The sequence below is a fragment of the Dendrobates tinctorius genome, unplaced genomic scaffold (assembly GCF_039654945.1).
Source record: "Dendrobates tinctorius isolate UK_male_01 unplaced genomic scaffold, ASM3965494v1 ptg000022l, whole genome shotgun sequence".
In the NCBI taxonomy this organism is placed as follows: Eukaryota; Metazoa; Chordata; class Amphibia; order Anura; family Dendrobatidae; genus Dendrobates; species Dendrobates tinctorius.
The window spans coordinates 27303444-27321186 of record NW_027361690.1 but is presented as its reverse complement, the minus strand read 5'-3'; the positions used below and the strand labels follow the sequence as shown (position 1 = coordinate 27321186).

The window sequence follows — 17743 nt, the reverse complement described above, 5'->3', positions numbered from 1 at the left end:
TAGCGCACTTCCGTGTACACACCTGGTATTCCTAGTATCCAGAACCGCGCTTCAGACATACTCACCCATGTCTCCTGTGAGCCGTCCCTCTCGGTACCGGCTACCGTGGTACTCGAACCCCTGGGCCTGCTCCTAATGGTCCCTGTATAGGGGTCGGTTCCACCTGGCAGCTCGCCCGGGGCCCCTCGGTGCCACGGCCCAGAGGGTCCACTCCTGGAGTTTTCCGGCTCCAGACCATCCACGCTAACAATCCCCTTCTCTACACAGCCCCACTTGATCACCTTCTTCTCCACACAGCCCATTATATTCATCCCCTTCTCCACACAGCCCATTATATTCATCCCCTTCTCCACACAGCCCATTATATTCATCCCCTTCTCCACACAGCCCATTATATTCATCCCCTTCTCCACACAGCCCATTATATTCATCCCCTTCTCCACCCAGCCCCTCATCATCATCCCATACTCCGCTCAGCCCCTCATCATCATCCCATACTCCGCTCAGCCCCTCATCATCCCCTTCTCTGTACAGCCCCTCATCATTATCCTTCTCCGCAGTCATCATCGCCTTCTCCACACAGCCCATCATCATCATCCTTCTCTGCACAGCCCCTGCTCATCCTCCTCCCCATCTCCGCACAGCCCTTCCTCATCATCATCCCCTTCCCTATAGTAAGGTCATCCATGCTTCTTTGCCCCCAAAACATATCCTCAGACCACTCACACTAGTCCTGGATCCTCATTCCCATCTCCATGAGGTAGCTCATCGGTGACCCTCTCAGGATTTCCACCATATCTCTTCACCTCATCTCTGACATCTCCAGCGGCCTCAGCAGTCAGCACACAAGTGACAACTCTACGTTCTAGTGTCGGGTCAGCGCTGGAGACGAGGAGGCCCCGCCCCTTCATGTGACATCACCCCTCATTGGAGCAACTGCAAGCTAGACTCTACTCTCCGAGTAGGGACGGACAGCGACCCCCAGTGTTCGAGAGCGGATCCATGCTGGTGCGCTACACGGCTGTTGGTGTGACCGCTCCTATCAGGGCCGCGACTGCCGCAGCACACACTATGCCGCCCAAGAAGGAAAGCAAAGAGGTGACTCTGCTCCGGGAACAGCGACTACTCGAGCCCTGCTCCTCCCCGACTCAGGCCGCGCTGCCCCGCGTCTATATATGTTCCTTATTATTTACACAGGAGGGAATATTGCATGATAGTCAACCCCTCTATGAGAGTCAGCCCCCTCTGTAGGAGACTGGGTCCCTCTATGAGAGAGTCAGCTCCCTCTGTAGGAGACTGGGCCCCTCTATGAGAGAGTCAGCCCCCTCTGTAGGAGACTGGGCCCCTCTATGAGAGAGTCAGCCCCCTCTGTAGGAGACTGGGCCCCTCTATGAGAGTCAGCCCCCTCTGTAGGAGACTGGGCCCCTCTATGAGAGAGTCAGCCCCTCTGTATGAGACTGGGCCCCTCTATGAGAGAGTCGGCCCCTCTGTATGAGACTGGGCCCCTCTACGAGAGAGTCAGCCCCCTCTGTAGGAGACTGGGCCCCTCTATGAGAGAGTCAGCCCCCTCTGTAGGAGATGGGCTCCTCTATGAGAGAGTCAGCCCCCTCTGTAGGAGATGGGCTCCTCTATGAGAGAGTCGGCCCCTCTGTATGAGACTGGGCCCCTCTATGAGAGAGTCGGCCCCTCTGTATGAGACTGGGCCCCTCTACGAGAGAGTCAGCCCCCTCTGTAGGAGATGGGCTCCTCTATGAGAGAGTCGGCCCCTCTGTAGGAGACTGGGCCCCTCTATGAGAGAGTCGGCCCCCTCTGTAGGAGATGGACTCCTCTATGAGTATGGAATGGACAAGGCAACTGTTAGGTGGATTCATAACTGGCTTAGTGATCGGACCCAAAGAGTGGTCGTAAATGGCTGCACATCCAGTTGGAAGAATGTCTCAAGTGGGGTACCACAGGGCTCTGTCCTGGGCCCTGTATTATTCAACATCTTTATCAACGATTTAGATGAAGGAATTGAGGGTAAACTGATTAAATTTGCTGATGACACAAAGCTAGGTGGGATAGCTAATACTAGAGAAGAGAGAGAGAGGATTCAAAAAGATATAAATAAACTGGAGCAGTGGGCAGCAACTAACAGAATGGTTTTTAACAGGGAAAAATGCAAAGTACTAGATCTGGGCAATAAAAATGAAAAAAGCATATACAGAATGGGAGGAATAGGGCTAAGCAACAGCACATGTGGAAAAGACTTGGGTATACTAATAGATCACAGACTGAATATGAATCAACAGTGTGATGCAGCAGCAAAAAAGGCAAATGCAATTCTAGGATGTATTAACAGAAGCATACAGTCTAGATCACGTGAAGTCATTATTGCCCTCTACTCCTCTTTGGTCAGACCTCATCTGGAATATTGTGTCCAGTTTTGGGCACCACATTTTAAAAAAGACATCAACAAACTGGAGCAAGTTCAGAAAAGAGCGACCAGAATGGTGACCGGTCTGCAAACCCTGTCTTATGAGGAAAGGTTGCAGGATTTGGGAATGTTTAGTTTGCAAAAGAGAAGACTGAGAGGAGACTTAATAGCTGTCTACAAATATCTAAAGGGCTGTCACATTGTAGAAGGATCATCGTTATTCTCATTTGCACAAGGAAAGACTAGAAGCAATGGGATGAAACTGAATGGGTGGAGACACAGATTAGATATTAGAAAAAACTTTTTGACAGAGTGATCAATGAGTGGAACAGGCTGCCAAGAGAAGTGGTGAGTTCTCCTTCAATGGAAGTCTTCAAACAGAGGCTGGACAGACATCTGACTGGGATGATTTAGCGAATCCTGCTTTGAGCAGGGGGTTGGACCAGATGGCCCAGGAGGTCCCTTCCAACTCTATGATTCTATGATTCTCTGTTGGAGACTGGGCCCCTCTATGAGAGAGTTGGCCCCCTCTGTAGGAGACTGGGCCCCTCTATGAGAGAGTTGGCCCCCTCTGTAGGAGACTGGGCTCCTCTATGAGAGAGTCGCCCCCTCTGTAGGAGACTGGGCCCCTCGATGAGAGAGTCAGCCCCCTCTGTAGGAGACTGGGCCCCTCTATGAGAGAGTCAGCCCCCTCTGTAGGAGACTGGGCCCCTCTATGAGAGAGTCAGCCCCCTCTGTAGGAGACTGGGCCCCTCTATGAGAGAGTCGGCCCCCTCTATAGGAGACTGGGCCCCTCTATGAGAGAGTCGCCCCCTCTGTAGGAGACTGGGTCCCTCTATGAGAGAGTCAGCCCCCTCTGTAGGAGACTGGGTCCCTCTATGAGAGAGTCAGCCCCCTTTGTAGGAGACTGGGCCCCTCTATGAGAGAGTCAGCCCCCTTTGTAGGAGACTGGGCCCCTGCATGATAGTCAGCCCCTCTGTAGGAGACTAGGCCCCTCTATGAGAGAGTCGTCCCCCTTGGTAGGAGACTGAGCCCCTCTATGAGAGAGTCGGCCCCCTCGGTAGGAGACTGGGCCCCTCTATGTTAGAGCTGGGCCCCTCTGTAGGAGACTGGGCCCCTGTATGAGTCAGCCCCTCTGTAGAAGACTGGTTCCCTGCATGAGAGTGTCAACCATTCTGTAGGTAGGAGACTGGACTCCTGTATAAGAGTAAGCCCCTCGGTAGGAGACTGGGCCTGGTTATAAGATAGTGATTACCTTCTTTTAAAGAGTGACCCCTCTGCCTTTCCTTCTTTGCTGCAAAAATCACCTGCCGTATCTGCACAGGACCAGTGTGTCTCTCTCTCTATCTATCTATCTATCTATCTATCTATCTATCTATCTATCTATCTTATATATATTTTATCCTGATAACAAGCCCATTTGTATCATTATGTCTCCAAATGTCAGCGGTGGCCACTAAGGCCTCACACAGAAAAAATGCCTTTTTTTCAATAGTGTGCTGGATGCAGTTTACATTCATTTAAGGATATCCTGTTTTGACCATCAATGTGACTTAAATTTTTTCGGATGCAAAAAAAAAAAAATTTTTCCAAGCTTTTCATAACAATTCTATGGGTTGTCCAGGCGAGGGACAAAAGTGTGCAGTTACCATATTGGATTGCAGACTGTAAGCTTTCCTTACTAGTATTAAAGGAATCCTAACAGCTGACACTTGTGCCTGATCCACAGGCACCAGGTATCAGACTGTGGCTGCAGGAATCCAGCCATATACAGTTATGTGAAAAAGTGTGTGCCCCCTTCCTGATTTCCTATTCTTTTTCATGTTTTTCACACTTAAATGTTTCAGATTACCAAACAGATTTAAATATTGGACAAAGATAATAAAGACCTTCATAAAAACTGCATTTTGTGCTACTTGTGTTAAGGGTAAAAGAAAAACAAACCTACAGGGCCCTGTGTGAAAGTGAATTCCCCTAAGCCTAATAACTGGTTGGGCCACCCTTAGCAGCAACAACTGCAATCACAAGCGTTGGCGATATCTGCCAATGAGTCTGTTAGGCCTCTTTCACACATCAGTGTCTCCAGTACATGTGCTGACAGTTTTCACACGTACCAGAGACACTGACACACGTAGTAGACTCATTCATATGAATGGGTCTGTGCACATATCTGTGTTTTCTCACGGACCGTGTGTCCATGTGTTCCACACGTTGACATGTTCGTTCTTGTGCATCCTCACGGATCGTACGGACCCATACAAGTCAATGGGTCCGTGTAAACACGTACTGCACACGGATGGTGTCTATGTGCCATCCGTGTGCGTTTTTAAAGTCATAGGGTTAAAATTGAAACATTGTTTTAATACTAGGCTCTAATATGTATCCACACGGATAGCCCACGGATGTGACAAACGGACACACTAAGGCTGTGTGCCTACGTAGCGTTTTTTAAGCGTTTCTGCAGCGCTTTTTGAAAAGCATCCAATTGATTTTTAATGAAAACCGCACATGTGCCAATGATGCGTTTTTAACCGCTGCGGAAACGCTTAGCGATTAAAAACGCAGCATGTTCATTAATTTTGCGGAATTGCACGCGATTCCGCATACCATCAATTATATGGGCAAAAACGCTTGACAAACGCTTACAAAAGTGCGTCAAAAAACGCATGCTTTTTCCCAGGAGCAGGGTGTGCGATTCTGCTCAGGTTTATGCTGCTTCAGAATCGCTACGTGGGCACATAGCCTTACACGGATTTTTCTGGTGCTGGAAATATCAGGATGTGTGAAACTGGCCTTACACTGCTCTGGGGGAAATTTGTTCCACTCATCTTTGCAGAATTGTTGTAATTCAGCCACATTGGAGCGTTTCTGAACATGAACAGCCTTTTTAAGGTTGTGTCACAGCATCTCAATCTGATTAAAGTCAGGACTTTGACTAGGCCACTCCAAGAAACAAAAAGTTAAACCGCCACCCTATAAGCGTCAAAGACTTTAAGACAGATTTGTAGAGGCGCACGTCAAAACCAGGGAGTCCATTCTGGAGCAAGTTCCATAACAATAGATAAAAAAGACAGCGCCTCAGACAATGGTGAAAAAAAGGCTTACATTTTATTCTGCCTCCTGTGGCCACAGGAGGCAGAATAAAATGTAAGGGTGTGTGCACACGCTGCGGATTCTGCTGCGGATCGCAGCAGTTTCTGCTGCGGTGTACAGTACCATTATATCCTATGGGAAATGGAAACCGCAGTGCAGATGGTGCAGAATTTTCCGCGCAGATTTGCTGCGGTTTCTAATCCGCAGAAAGAATTGACATGTCAATTCTTTCTGCGGATTCCGCTGCGGTTTACCATCTCCATTGTAGAGGTGATAAACCGCAGGCTAATCCGCAGAAAAACCGCAGGTCTTTTGACCTGCGGATTTTGCAAAATCGGTGCGGATCAATCGCAGCGTGTGCACACTCTCTAAGCCTTTTTTTCACCATTGTCTGAGGCGCTGTCTTTTTTATCTATTGTTAAGCCACTCCAAGGTCTTTATTTTTGTTTTTCTTAAGCCATTCAGAGGTGGACTTGCTGGTGTGTTTTGGATCATTGCCCTGCTGTGCATAACCCAAGTGTGTTTCTGGTTGAGGTCACGAACAGATGGCCGGACATTCTCCTTCAGGATTTTTTGGTAGACTGAAGAATTCATGGTTCTAGTTTCCACAGTAAGTACTCCAGGTCCTGAAGCAGCAAAACAGCCCCAGACCATCACACTACCATCACCATATTTTACTGTTGGCATGATCTTCCTTTTTTTGAAATGCTGTATTACGTCTATGCTAGATGTAATGGGACATACACATTCCAAAACGTTCCACAGAGTATTCTCCCAAAAGTCATGGGGTTCATCAAGATGTTTTCTAGCAAAACTGAGAGGAGCCTTTATGTTCTTATTGCTCAGCAGTGGTTTTCGTCTTCGAACTCTGCCATGCAGGCCATTTTTGCCCAGTCTTTCTTATGGTGGAGTAATGAACACTGATCTTAACTGAGGCAAGTGAGGCCTGCAGTTCTTTAGATGTTGTTTTGGAGTCTTTTGTAGCTTCTTGGATGGGGTAAGTTTGGTTGGCCAGCCACTCCTGGGAAGGTTCACCACTGTTCAATGTTTTCACCATTTGCCAAAGCTTGAGAAATGGCTTATAACCTTTTCCAGACTGCTAGATCTCAATTACTTTCTTTCTCGTTTGTTCCAGAGTTTCTTTGGATTGCGGCAAGATATCTAACTTTTGAGGATCTTTTGGTCTACTACACTATGTCAGGCAGATCCTATTTAAGTGATTTCTTGACTGAAAGGAGTGGCAGTAATCAGGCCTGGGCGTGGCTAGTGAATTCAAACTCTGCTTCCCAAAAATGTGTTAAATCACAGTGAATTTGTTTTAAGGTGGGGGCAATCACTTTTTCACACAGGGCCCTGTAAGTTTGGATTTCTTTATCCCTTAATAATAAAGATTTTCTTTTAAAGACTGCATTTTGTGATTACTTTTGTTATCTTTGTCTAGTGTTTAAATTTGTTTGATGATCTGAAACATTTAAGTGTGACAAACATGCAAAAGTATAGGATATCATGAAGGGGGCACACACTTTTTCACACAACTGTATGTTTACCAATGAAACGCTCCGATGTTTCGGAGAAAAAGATAGCTTAAAAGCCGCTGGAGGCCGAGCTATAATGGAGACTAGTCAGACAGGTGGGTCCCCAGAGATTTCTAGTTGCCCGCCACTCTGGAGTGACAGGTGTTTCCCTGTGTGCATGTATAGAAAGAGACATCACTCAAGGGCAGCGGACAGTGAAAAGCTGCAATGGACCCAACTAGTCTCCATCACGGCTTGGTCCCTGGCTGCTATTAATCTATGCTTTTCTCTGAAAATTTTAGTGTTAAACATACTGTATATGGCTGGAATTGTGCAGCCATGGTCCGATACATGCTGCCCGTGAATGGGTCAGCATGTATCAGCTATCAGGTTTCCTTTAAGGTAGTAAACCGAATTGTTGTCCCAGATGGAGGAAAACCCGTCACAGCCACGGCACCCTGTGTGGATGTTCATTGGGGTGGGGTTCTCTTCACTAGTTAAAGGGGGTCTGTTACTACTGAGTTTACACACAGATTTGTGACCAATCTTACAAATTATGAAGTTGGTCTGAGTTGGCTATTTTATAGCCCTCGTCTGTTATGATTGTCCTGAAATAATGCCTTTCTGTTCCCTATAATGAAGATGTCCAGTGGCTCTGTAGATGCTGATTACATGCTGCAATTATTGTGACTGACATAAAACCACAAAAGAGAAAAAGATCATGAAGCCCAAAGAGTAATGAAAAGTAATAACTTTATTATGGTGTATATATTTACAAGTGAAGGAAAGAGAAAAAGTGCATATGTGTGGTAAAGTGCATGGGACACGCGAACAGGACCTGAATGAAAATTATGTATAGCGATGAATACTGGTCCCTGACAACTCGTAATCACAATATTATGTACATTTTCGTTTTAAATATTGAATCCCCCTATAAGCACCAAGTGGTCAGATGTCAGTACATCAAGCCAGCATTGTGGCATGGCAGAATTGGGATCAGTGCAAGCACGTGTATCGATCATCCCCCTTTGTGGTGTTCCCTTGCTCTCTAGGTATGGTACCACTGTGTTTAATTATTCTATGCCATTTATGCAGTCCATGCTTGCACTGATGGCAGTACTGCCATGCCACAATGATGGCATGATGTACTGACATCTGACCTCTTGATGCTTATGGGGGATTCAATGTTTAAAATGAAAATGCATTTAATATTGTGATGAATAGTGGTCACTGACAACTAGTAATCTCTATACATAACGTACATTTCATTCAGCTCCTGTTCATGTGTCCCGTGCACTTTACCGCACGTATGCACTTTTTCTGTCTCATTCACCTGTAAATACAAATTAAGAGACTACTGCACAGTTTTATAAAAATCAGCTTCTCTACATGTCTGACAGCCATTCCTTTCCAGTGTCAGTTGAATTCCAACCAGAGTACACCTCATTCTACTTAATGTGCTTCAGATTAGGTGATCACCTGAACCAAATCTTATTTATTGAAGGAAAGTATAAAAAACCCTGCTGTGGAGTTCACAATCCTCTTGCAAATAGGACAAGTTGGATGGCAAAAAAAGTGCTAGTAATATCCCAAAATAATGGGAATGAAAAAATAACTTTTAAGCATGCCAAAGGAGTTGAAAAGAAAAGTCTTGAGTGAGGAAAATAAGGGCTCAATTCTGGCTTTCCTAGCAGAGGGATACAGTGAGCGTCATGTTGCCTCCATCCTTATTTTCTAAGACGGCAGTTCATTACAACAAGGTCAAGAAGAAGACATTGGGGACAACAAAGCTACAGACTGGCTAGGAAGTCACCTACAAGAGGAATAACAAATGGCAGCTGGGGTAAAGTGCACAGCAAGAACAGTTAATAACAGGCTCTTAGAGGCAGGGCTCAGGTCATGTAAAGGTAGAAAAAAAAAAGCCTTTAATCAATGAGAAGAAAGGAGAGCCAGGCTGAAGTTAGCCAAAGACCATAAGGATTGGACCATAGAGGACTGGAGTAAGATAATCTTCTCTGATGAGTCTAATTTTCAGCTTTGCCCAAAACCTGGTCATCTAATGGTTAGACAGAGGCCTGAAGTGGTGTGCAAGCCAGTGTCTTGCACCCAATGTGAAATTTGGTGGAGGATCGGTGATGATCTGGGAATTCTTCAGCAAGGCTGGAATTGGGCAGGTTAATCTTTGTAAAGGACGTATGAATCAAGCCGCATAAAAGGTTATCCTGGAAAAACAGCTGATCCCTTCTGCTCAGGCAAAGTTCCCCAACTCTGAGGACTGTTTTTTCCAGCAGGACAATGCGCCATGCCACACAGCTAGGTCAATCAATGTGTGTGGATGAAGAACCACCACATCAAATCCCTGTCATGGCCAGCCCAATCTCCAGACCTGAACCCCATTGAAAACCTCTGGAATGTAATCAAGAGGAAGATGGATAGTCACAAGCCATCAAACAAAGAAGAACTTACATTTTTGTACCAGGAGTGCATAAGGTCACCCAAAATCAGTGTGAAAGACTGGTGGAAAGCATGCCAAGACGCATGAAAGCTGTGATTAAAAATCATGGTTATTCCACAAAATATTGATTTCTGAACTCTTCATGAGTTAAAACATTAGTATTGTTGTTTCTAAATGATTATGAACTTGTTTTCTTAGCATTATTTGAGGTCTGCAAACACTGCATTTTTTGTTATTTTGACCATTTCTCATTTTCTGAAAATAAATACAAAATTTAGTGCTTAGTAATTCGGAGACATGTTGTTAGTAGTTTATAGAATAAAAGAGCAATTTACATTTTACTCAAAAATATACCTATAAAGAGAAAAATCAGACAAAATGAATTTTTGCAGTGGTCTCTTAATTTTTGCCAGAGCTGTATATATGCCATAATAAAGTGATTACTTTTCATTAGTCTTTGGGCTTCGCGATCGTTTTCTCTTTTACAGTTTTATGTCTCTCATTTTGACAATCTGTCCAGTATAGTCCATCATTTAGGTAGCAGTATGGATATCTTGCATTAACTGTACCCCGTATATTCATACACTGAGAATGCTACCCTTACTGTTGTTGAGCCCTTTTAATCATTGTGGTTGGCGGACAATTCAAGCTGGGATTTAACCTAACATTCAGCATGGCGCTGCTTTTGCAGAACATTAACATTTATCAAGCAATTCATTATTTTTTTTTTTTCAGAAAATATTTATTAAAGTTTTTAAATAACAAAGAAAGGGTACAATACAATAGACCATAAACTACCATTATCTGAGTAATTAAACATTATTTAAGTATGGAAGTAGAGAAAAGAAGAGAAAGACATGAGGGAGAAGACATAGTAGTAAGAGTAAGGAAAAAATAGGTATGGGGATATAGGGTAAGGGAAGGAAGAAGGGGGGGATTATAGCCCATCAGTAAAAAATAATAATTTAACTTATTTAACGCAAATCATCTAAATTACTCGGGAGCTAAATATGTATCCAGTTGGCAAATTCCGGACTCTCTTTGAATGAATGCCAAGGAAACCAAGTGTGTCCCTGTCTAGATGTGGAGCCCCTATCTTGGGACATCAGTGATTCCATACGCTCCAATCTGTCCATCTCCACCACCCATTCCATCACAGAAGGGACCCTCATGGATCTCCAATGCCTGGGTATGATCATTCTTGCTGCTATTAGGCAATATCTCCAGAGGCCCCTTTTAATTGTTTTTAATGGGCCAGGGATTAGAGAAAGGAGAGCAATCTGAGGAGATGGTTCATACCTGATTCCAGAAATGATATAGAAAATCTGGAAGATCGCCAACCAAAATGGCTTCAGCAGACGACAGGACCACCAGACATGTAGCATGGAGCCCCCGTCCTCTCCGCATCTCCAGCATAAATCAGGGACCCCCGGATAAATCCTGTGCAGCATGTCAGGGCATCTATACCATCTAGTCAAGATCTTGTAGTTCTTCTCCTGTGACTCACAAGAGATAGACAACTTATGAGTCAGGGTGAAGATTTTATGGCGATCCGCATCGGAAAAGTTAATCTGCAGATCTTTCTCCCATGCAGTGATGAAGCGGGGCGTGTCTGTAGATTCCAAATCAGAGATCAGGCCATAGAGGAGTGAGATCACATGAGCAGGGCCCTCCGTTAGCTGCATAAGGGTCTCAAATGGTGTCGGCAGGCCAAGATCTATCTTTGAAAAATAGCTCTTGAGCTGAATAAATTCAAGCCAGGGTATCGATCTCCCCGGGCAGGCCGTCCTCATATCCCCCACCACAGGGAATCCTGCAATCTTTTTCAAGCCGATCACGTGCTCTGACACGTGACTGTGACGTCACGCAAGGTCCTGTACCTTGCCGGCTCCAAACAGCGTCCTCCGCTTCTCGCCCTTCTGTCAACGGGTGGAGTATCAGCGGTGAACAGGGGGATTGCTACCGGCCGGAGCATCCCCTGTTAGTACTTTGGACATCACTAAAGGTGACCCTCTTGCAACATTTACCCAGATCCTTTCGTGATTATTATTATTTTTTCTATCCACGCCGCTTCACTATTGGATTATAAGGAAGTCAAGCAGGGGAGTACAATAGGTATGTGCGCTATTTGAATTGAGACAAAAAATTTTTTCATTTGCCAATTTCAGGTGCATTTATGTGTGCCTAATTTTACATACTACTATGTGGGGGAGCGGTTTGGTTTTTTAGTTTATTAGTTTATCTGCTTCCTCCTTAATTTATTGTTCATTTTGTGTTATTTAGTTGCACTATTGATGTGGTTTTTGAGATCATAAAGGGAATTTATCTACACATATATATATATTTTTATATTGTATGTTTGTTTTTGAAGAGAGACAATATTGTGGGTATTACTTACGCAAATAAATATTTTTAAGTAATCCTGCAATCTTGTCTGCAGCCTGGCCCAGACTAACCCGGTCGTCAGAGTCCCAACAAAGAAATGAAGTCCGTGTCGTGGCAGGAGGGAAGTCTATGTTATTAAAGAGGGGGCCTAATCTACTTGGTCTGTTAATGATTTTCATTTTGGTGCTATATTTGTACCAGAAATTTATTACCACTTGTGTGAGCGGTGGGAATTCAGAAACTGTAGTTCCGAGGATCATAGGTCCAAGGGAGCCAATACAATGAATGTGGGGACATCAGCTTTTCAATGATCACCCATTGTTTATACAGGTCACCATATCTCCAGTCCACCAGTCTGGAAAGAAGAGCAGACCGGTAATATGTTTTAAAATTAGGAAGACCCATGCCACCCCTCGACTTAGGTCTAATCAGAGTGGAGAACCCAAGTCTTGGTTTTCTTGTGCCCCAAACAAAACTGTTAATTGCTGATTGGAGACGGTTAAAGAAATGGTCAGGAACAAAAATAGGGACTGTCTGGAAAAGATAAAGAAAACGGGGAAGAATGTCCATTTTGACTGCATTAATACGGCCAAACCAGGAAAGTTGGGATCTATTGTATTTCTTCAAGTCAGCTAGGGTAGTATGGAGGAGTGGGATATAATTAAGATTGAGTAGATCATTGGAGTTTTTAGGAATCATAACTCCCAGATATTTAAGTGCCCTGTCCTCCCACCTAAAAGGGAAGGAAGATTGGAGTCTATGGGCCTCTTCCTCGGGGAGAGTTATGTTCAAAACTTCTGTTTTGGAGTAATTAACTTTAAAGTTAGATACCTCCCCAAATTTTAGGAACTCTCGCATTAGCACTGGAAACGCAATTGTAGGGTTTGTCACGTATATTAATAAATCATCTGCGTATATTGATAGTTTAAAATTATTGTGGCCAATCTGTATGCCCTTAATGTCAGGAGCGCTCCGCAGTGCAACTGCCAGGTGCTCCATGGCAATTATATAAAGCAGAGGGGACAATGGACACCCCTGTCTGGTACCATTAGATATGCTCAAACAAGATGAAAGAGTACCGTTGACTCTAATACGAGCCGTGGGGTTTTGGTACAAAGCGAATATTCTCCCCAACATTGTAGACCCCAGTCCCAGTTGTGTCAATGAAGAACGTAAAAAGGTCCACCCAAGGCGATCAAAAGCCTTCTCGGCGTCAATAGATAAAAGGCAAGCTGGAATCTTGTGTCTGCGTACATAAGATGCGAGCAGTAGTGTTTTAACCGTGTTGTCTTTGGCCTCTCGTTTCTGCACGAATCCGGCCTGATCACCATGGATGGAACCCGGAAGTAGAGGGCTCAACCTGTTAGCCAACGCCTTAGCAAAGACCTTCATATCCACATTAATAAGTGAGATGGGACGATAATTTGAACACATCGAATGGTCCTTACCAGGTTTAGGTATCACCGTAATTGTGGCGGCCAAGGTCTGTCTGGAAAAAGGACAGGTCTCTGAGATAGAATTGAATAGTTTAGTTATAATGGGTACTATATTAGGTGTAAATAATTTATAAAAGGAAGCTGGGAACCCGTCGGGTCCGGGACTCCTACCATTAGCCATAGATTGAATAGTATCTGAGATCTCCTGATCTGTGAATGGTTCCTCCATGGCTGCTGTATCTGCCACTGGAAGAGGAGGGAGCGGGGTGTTGTTAACATAGTCGTCCACCCTGGCCTGTAAGTTAGTCGGGGACATATCAGCTATTGGCCCCCTGAGATTGTATAAGGAATCGTAATATTCTTTGAAGGAAGCCGTGATTTCTTCTGGATGTTGTAATAGTTTACCAGTTTTAGATTTTATGGTAGGGATGTAAGTAACAGGAATACGTGGGTACAGGAATCGTGCTAAAGCCTTACCAGGCTTATTGGAGAATTCATATAAATATCTCCGAAAACGGTCTCTTTGCCGTGCTGATGCCGTATCCAACAGGGAGGTAAGGTCTTTCCTGGCCTTTAAGAGGTCAGCCAAGGTTTGAGAATTGTGGGTATGCTTATGATCTAGCTCCAGCTTTTGAATGCGTGTGAGTAGATCGTTGATTGCGAATGCTCTTTCTTTCTTTAACCGCGCTCCCTGTTGGATAAACACTCCTCTAATTACTCCCTTTAAAGCCTCCCACTGATAGGGAAAGGCTGTGTGGTCTGATTTGTGGAAGTCTATGAAGTCAGTGATGGCCGTTCGGATTGCTGTCTGGCATGTGGGGTCTTTAAGGAGGCCAGGGTGTAACGACCACGTCCATTCCGTAGGGGCCAGGTCCGGTAGTCGTATGGACAACAAAACAGAGGCGTGATCTGACCAAATCATCGGTCCAATCTGAGTCTCTGGGTGACATGTTAATAGTTTGTGACTGATCAGGAAGAAGTCTATCCTACTATAGGAGTCATGTATAGCTGAGTAGTAGGTGTAGTCGCGTGTAGTGGGATGAGTCAGTCTCCAAACGTCCACTAGTCTAGACTCCACTAATTTGGTCTTTAGGCTCTCCAGTTGGGACGGGGGTATGGACGACCTACCAGACGATGAGTCCACGGACCTGTCAAGTACAAGATTGAAGTCCCCACCGGCAATCACCAAGCCCTCGGCGAACGTTGCGAGGCAATTCAAATATGCTCTACATGTCCGAGCCTGATCCTGATTAGGAAGATAAAAATTAGAAATAGTGAACACACCAGCAGCCATTTTCAATTTTAGAAATAAGAACCTGCCATGGGGGTCCAATTTAGAATCCAGTACCTGAGCCTGAAGGGATTTATGAAGTGCAATACTGACCCCCTTTGATTTAGATTCTGGGTTGGTACCATGGAACCACTGTGTGTAGTACCTATTCTTAAGGGCCGGTATGCGGTCTGATCTGAAGTGGGTTTCCTGCAGCAGGAGTATATGGATATGTTTCTTATGCATATGGTAGAGCACTTGGGAGCGCTTTTCAGGAGTGTTAAATCCCCTAACATTCAGTGAACACAGATTTAAAGTTGCCATATCAATATGCTATCCGAGCCGAGGGAATAGTAACAGCGGTGGTTGGTAAAAGGTTGGAGGGGGAAGGTTTACACAAGAGGGAAGAAGAAAGATGGGAAGAAGTGGAAAGAAAAAAGAAGTAGTAGATATTAACAGACGAACAGCAAGAAATTTTCAGACAGGAGGAACTTTCCTGTCAAGACAGCTCCCAGGTCACTATGCCTGGGAACTGGAAACTATACAGAGGATACTCTGTAACGTAGTGTCCTTAGACACTCCCTAAAGTGGGGACTGACTGGACCAGGGCACTGAGACTCAGCCAAGCCCCCGCAGCAATTCAATAAGACGTTTAAACATAAACACGATTAACTGTAGACCGGCATAAAGGCAAACTGTGTTAGTAACTGTTCCTATTAACAAATATCAGAGAGCTATGAAACAAAACCACAGTCTAAAGTAAGTAACGGGGCCGCAAGGTGATCTACAGATCATATTAGTATATGGAGACTATATAATAACCAGAAAATATAAAATTGGTAATAAGATAGCATAATAATAATAATAATTATCAGCTCTTCTCTGGTCACCAGCAGGAACAGAACATCTGTATTGCTCCCGATTTATCAGCCCAGGGTATAATTCCACCAAACAGAGCGTAGTTCGAGATCTTCAGGTAAGGTGGAGAAGAGGGGTCAATGGGGGGAGAATTCCCCTTGAGTCGATCTAAATAAAGTCAAGGGACCCCATCTTGGGCTCCAAAATCGTGCCTCGGGCCACGTCTCCTCTTCCTATTAGGTCCCGATGGTGGTCTCCCCCTTCCCTGTCCTCCCCACAACAATAAAGGTGATGGTCGAGGCCACTCTCCCAGCTGCACCAAGGGTAAATCCAGAGCAGAAGAAAAGGTTGATAAGTCCGCCGGTGTCCTCAATATCACTGGGCCAGCTTCTCCGCGTACTTGTAGTTGAAAGGGGTATCCCCATGAGTAGTTGATGTCTTTAGTGCGAAGAGCCTCCAGGAGTGGCCTGAGCGCCCGTCGTTTGGCCAGGGTCAGGCGAGAGAGATCTGCCATAAGCTGAATGTTAGAGTCATTGAATTCAATAGCCTCATTCTCCCTGGCCCTTTGCATAATTTCTTCCTTTTGTCGATAGAAGTGGATTCTGCATATCACATCTCTTGGTTTGTTGGAGTCAGGATTTTTGGGGCCAAGGGACCTATGTGCTCTGTCCATTTCAATATGATCGCCTCCAGGTTTGCCTAGAAGCGAATTAAAGATGTTTTGGATGGCAGGGACCAGGTTTCTATTAGTCACTGTTTCCGGAAGTCCACGGATACGAATATTATTCCTCCGGTTCCTATTTTCGGAGTCTTCCATCATATCAAACACCAGCTGGAATGTCTGGGAGTGATGATCTAGGAGTTCATGTTGGTTATGTAGTTGAGATGCAAGATCCTCCACTTTAGATTCCAAGGTAGTGATTGTACCCTTAAGCTGTGACACTTCCTCTTTAAGTGAGCTAATTTCACCTCTATATACTGCTTCAAGGCGCTGGATATAACCCTCCATGTCAGATTTAGTAGGTATAGCATTCAGCCGGGCATATAGAACCTCATAGCTCATGTCACAGGATGGGAGTCCTCGAGGTGTCTCTGGAGTGATTGAGGATAGCACCATCGGGTCCACAGACTGCATATCTGATATGTCGTGGTTAGGGGACTGTAAATTCTGCATCTCAGTGGTGTTTTGCAAATGAGCCAGGGCCCCAGTAATGGGCTGAGGAGGCAAAGTTACCTCCTGCTGGACTGGGGAGGAAGGGGTTACACTGCTTGCTTCTTCAATTGCGAAATGGCTGCCTCCTCCCTCCTGCTCTCTGAGACCTGCTGCAGACATTGAATGTTTAAGTGATGAATATGTGGCAAGGGGGGGATGGGGGCCCCCACTCACTTCATGGGGCTGTTGCTTACAAACTTCTCTGGCCTTTCCCGGGGAGAGCCCTGTCAGAAAGGAGGTCTCTGGGGACCCTCGTAGATCTGGGGAGGGTCGGGACATGCCGCTCACCTTTCCCTGCTTATGCTGGGCATTCTCCCCGAGCGATCCATAATGGGTTTCTCCAGTCACGATTGAGGTACGGCTGGTGACTTTTCCAGAGGACTGGCGTCGCTCTGCACTGCTGCGCTCCCCTCCTTTGTCCACAGGAGAGGAGCGGACCCCTCCTGTTTGTCCTGCTTTTAGTGTCGCTCCAGGAGCCATCATGGCCGCACGGGTAGTAGTTTTTCCCGCTCTCCCCGAGGATGCCAGAAAGCGGGTAATATCTCCATTTGTGGTCCCCGTCGGTGGTTCCTGTGATGCCTGGGATCTGAGGCCACCTTTGCCCTTCATTTGGGAAGGTTAATGTGTAAATTAGTGCTAGATTTCAGCTGCAGGGGCTCAGAAACTGAGGAGCTCTCAGAAGGCACGTCCTCCCAGCACCATGTCCAGGCCACGCCCGCAATTCATTATTTTTAATGATTCAGTGAAGATCTCCTATGATCTTCTAGTCCGCTGCATTACAATCACGCCCCGATCTGGCCGCCATGTGGAACCCAAAACATTTACACACCTCAGATTGGTTTTTGGGCATATTTCTGTCATTTGTACATTTATACACATCAGTTTGAATAATATTGGTCAGATCTGTATGTGTCAAGGCTCCCTCGTCTCTCCTGTGTTTAGAGAGCTGGATTATGTTGATCATTTTGTAGGGGTTTAGAGATATGGGGGGCATGTTTGTGTGTCCCGCACTTCATTACATGATCAGCTGAATAAGGCTAAGGGAATTTCATGAGTTACAGTTACTGGTGTAGTGTTGGAGACATATGGGGGCGCGCTATGAT

General features: G+C 45.3%; 1 protein-coding gene across 1 annotated transcript in view; it reads left to right on the top strand.

Annotated features, from left to right (window-relative positions):
- Positions 1–522: 522 nt before the first annotated feature.
- Positions 523–17743, top strand: part of CUNH15orf40 (chromosome unknown C15orf40 homolog) — a 28961-nt gene continuing 11740 nt past the window's right edge. Inside the window, exon 1 of the mRNA XM_073568525.1 lies at positions 523–1098. Coding sequence (XP_073424626.1) covers positions 1003–1098 — 96 coding nt within the window. The 5' untranslated portion in view covers positions 523–1002. The remainder of the gene's footprint in view (positions 1099–17743) is intronic.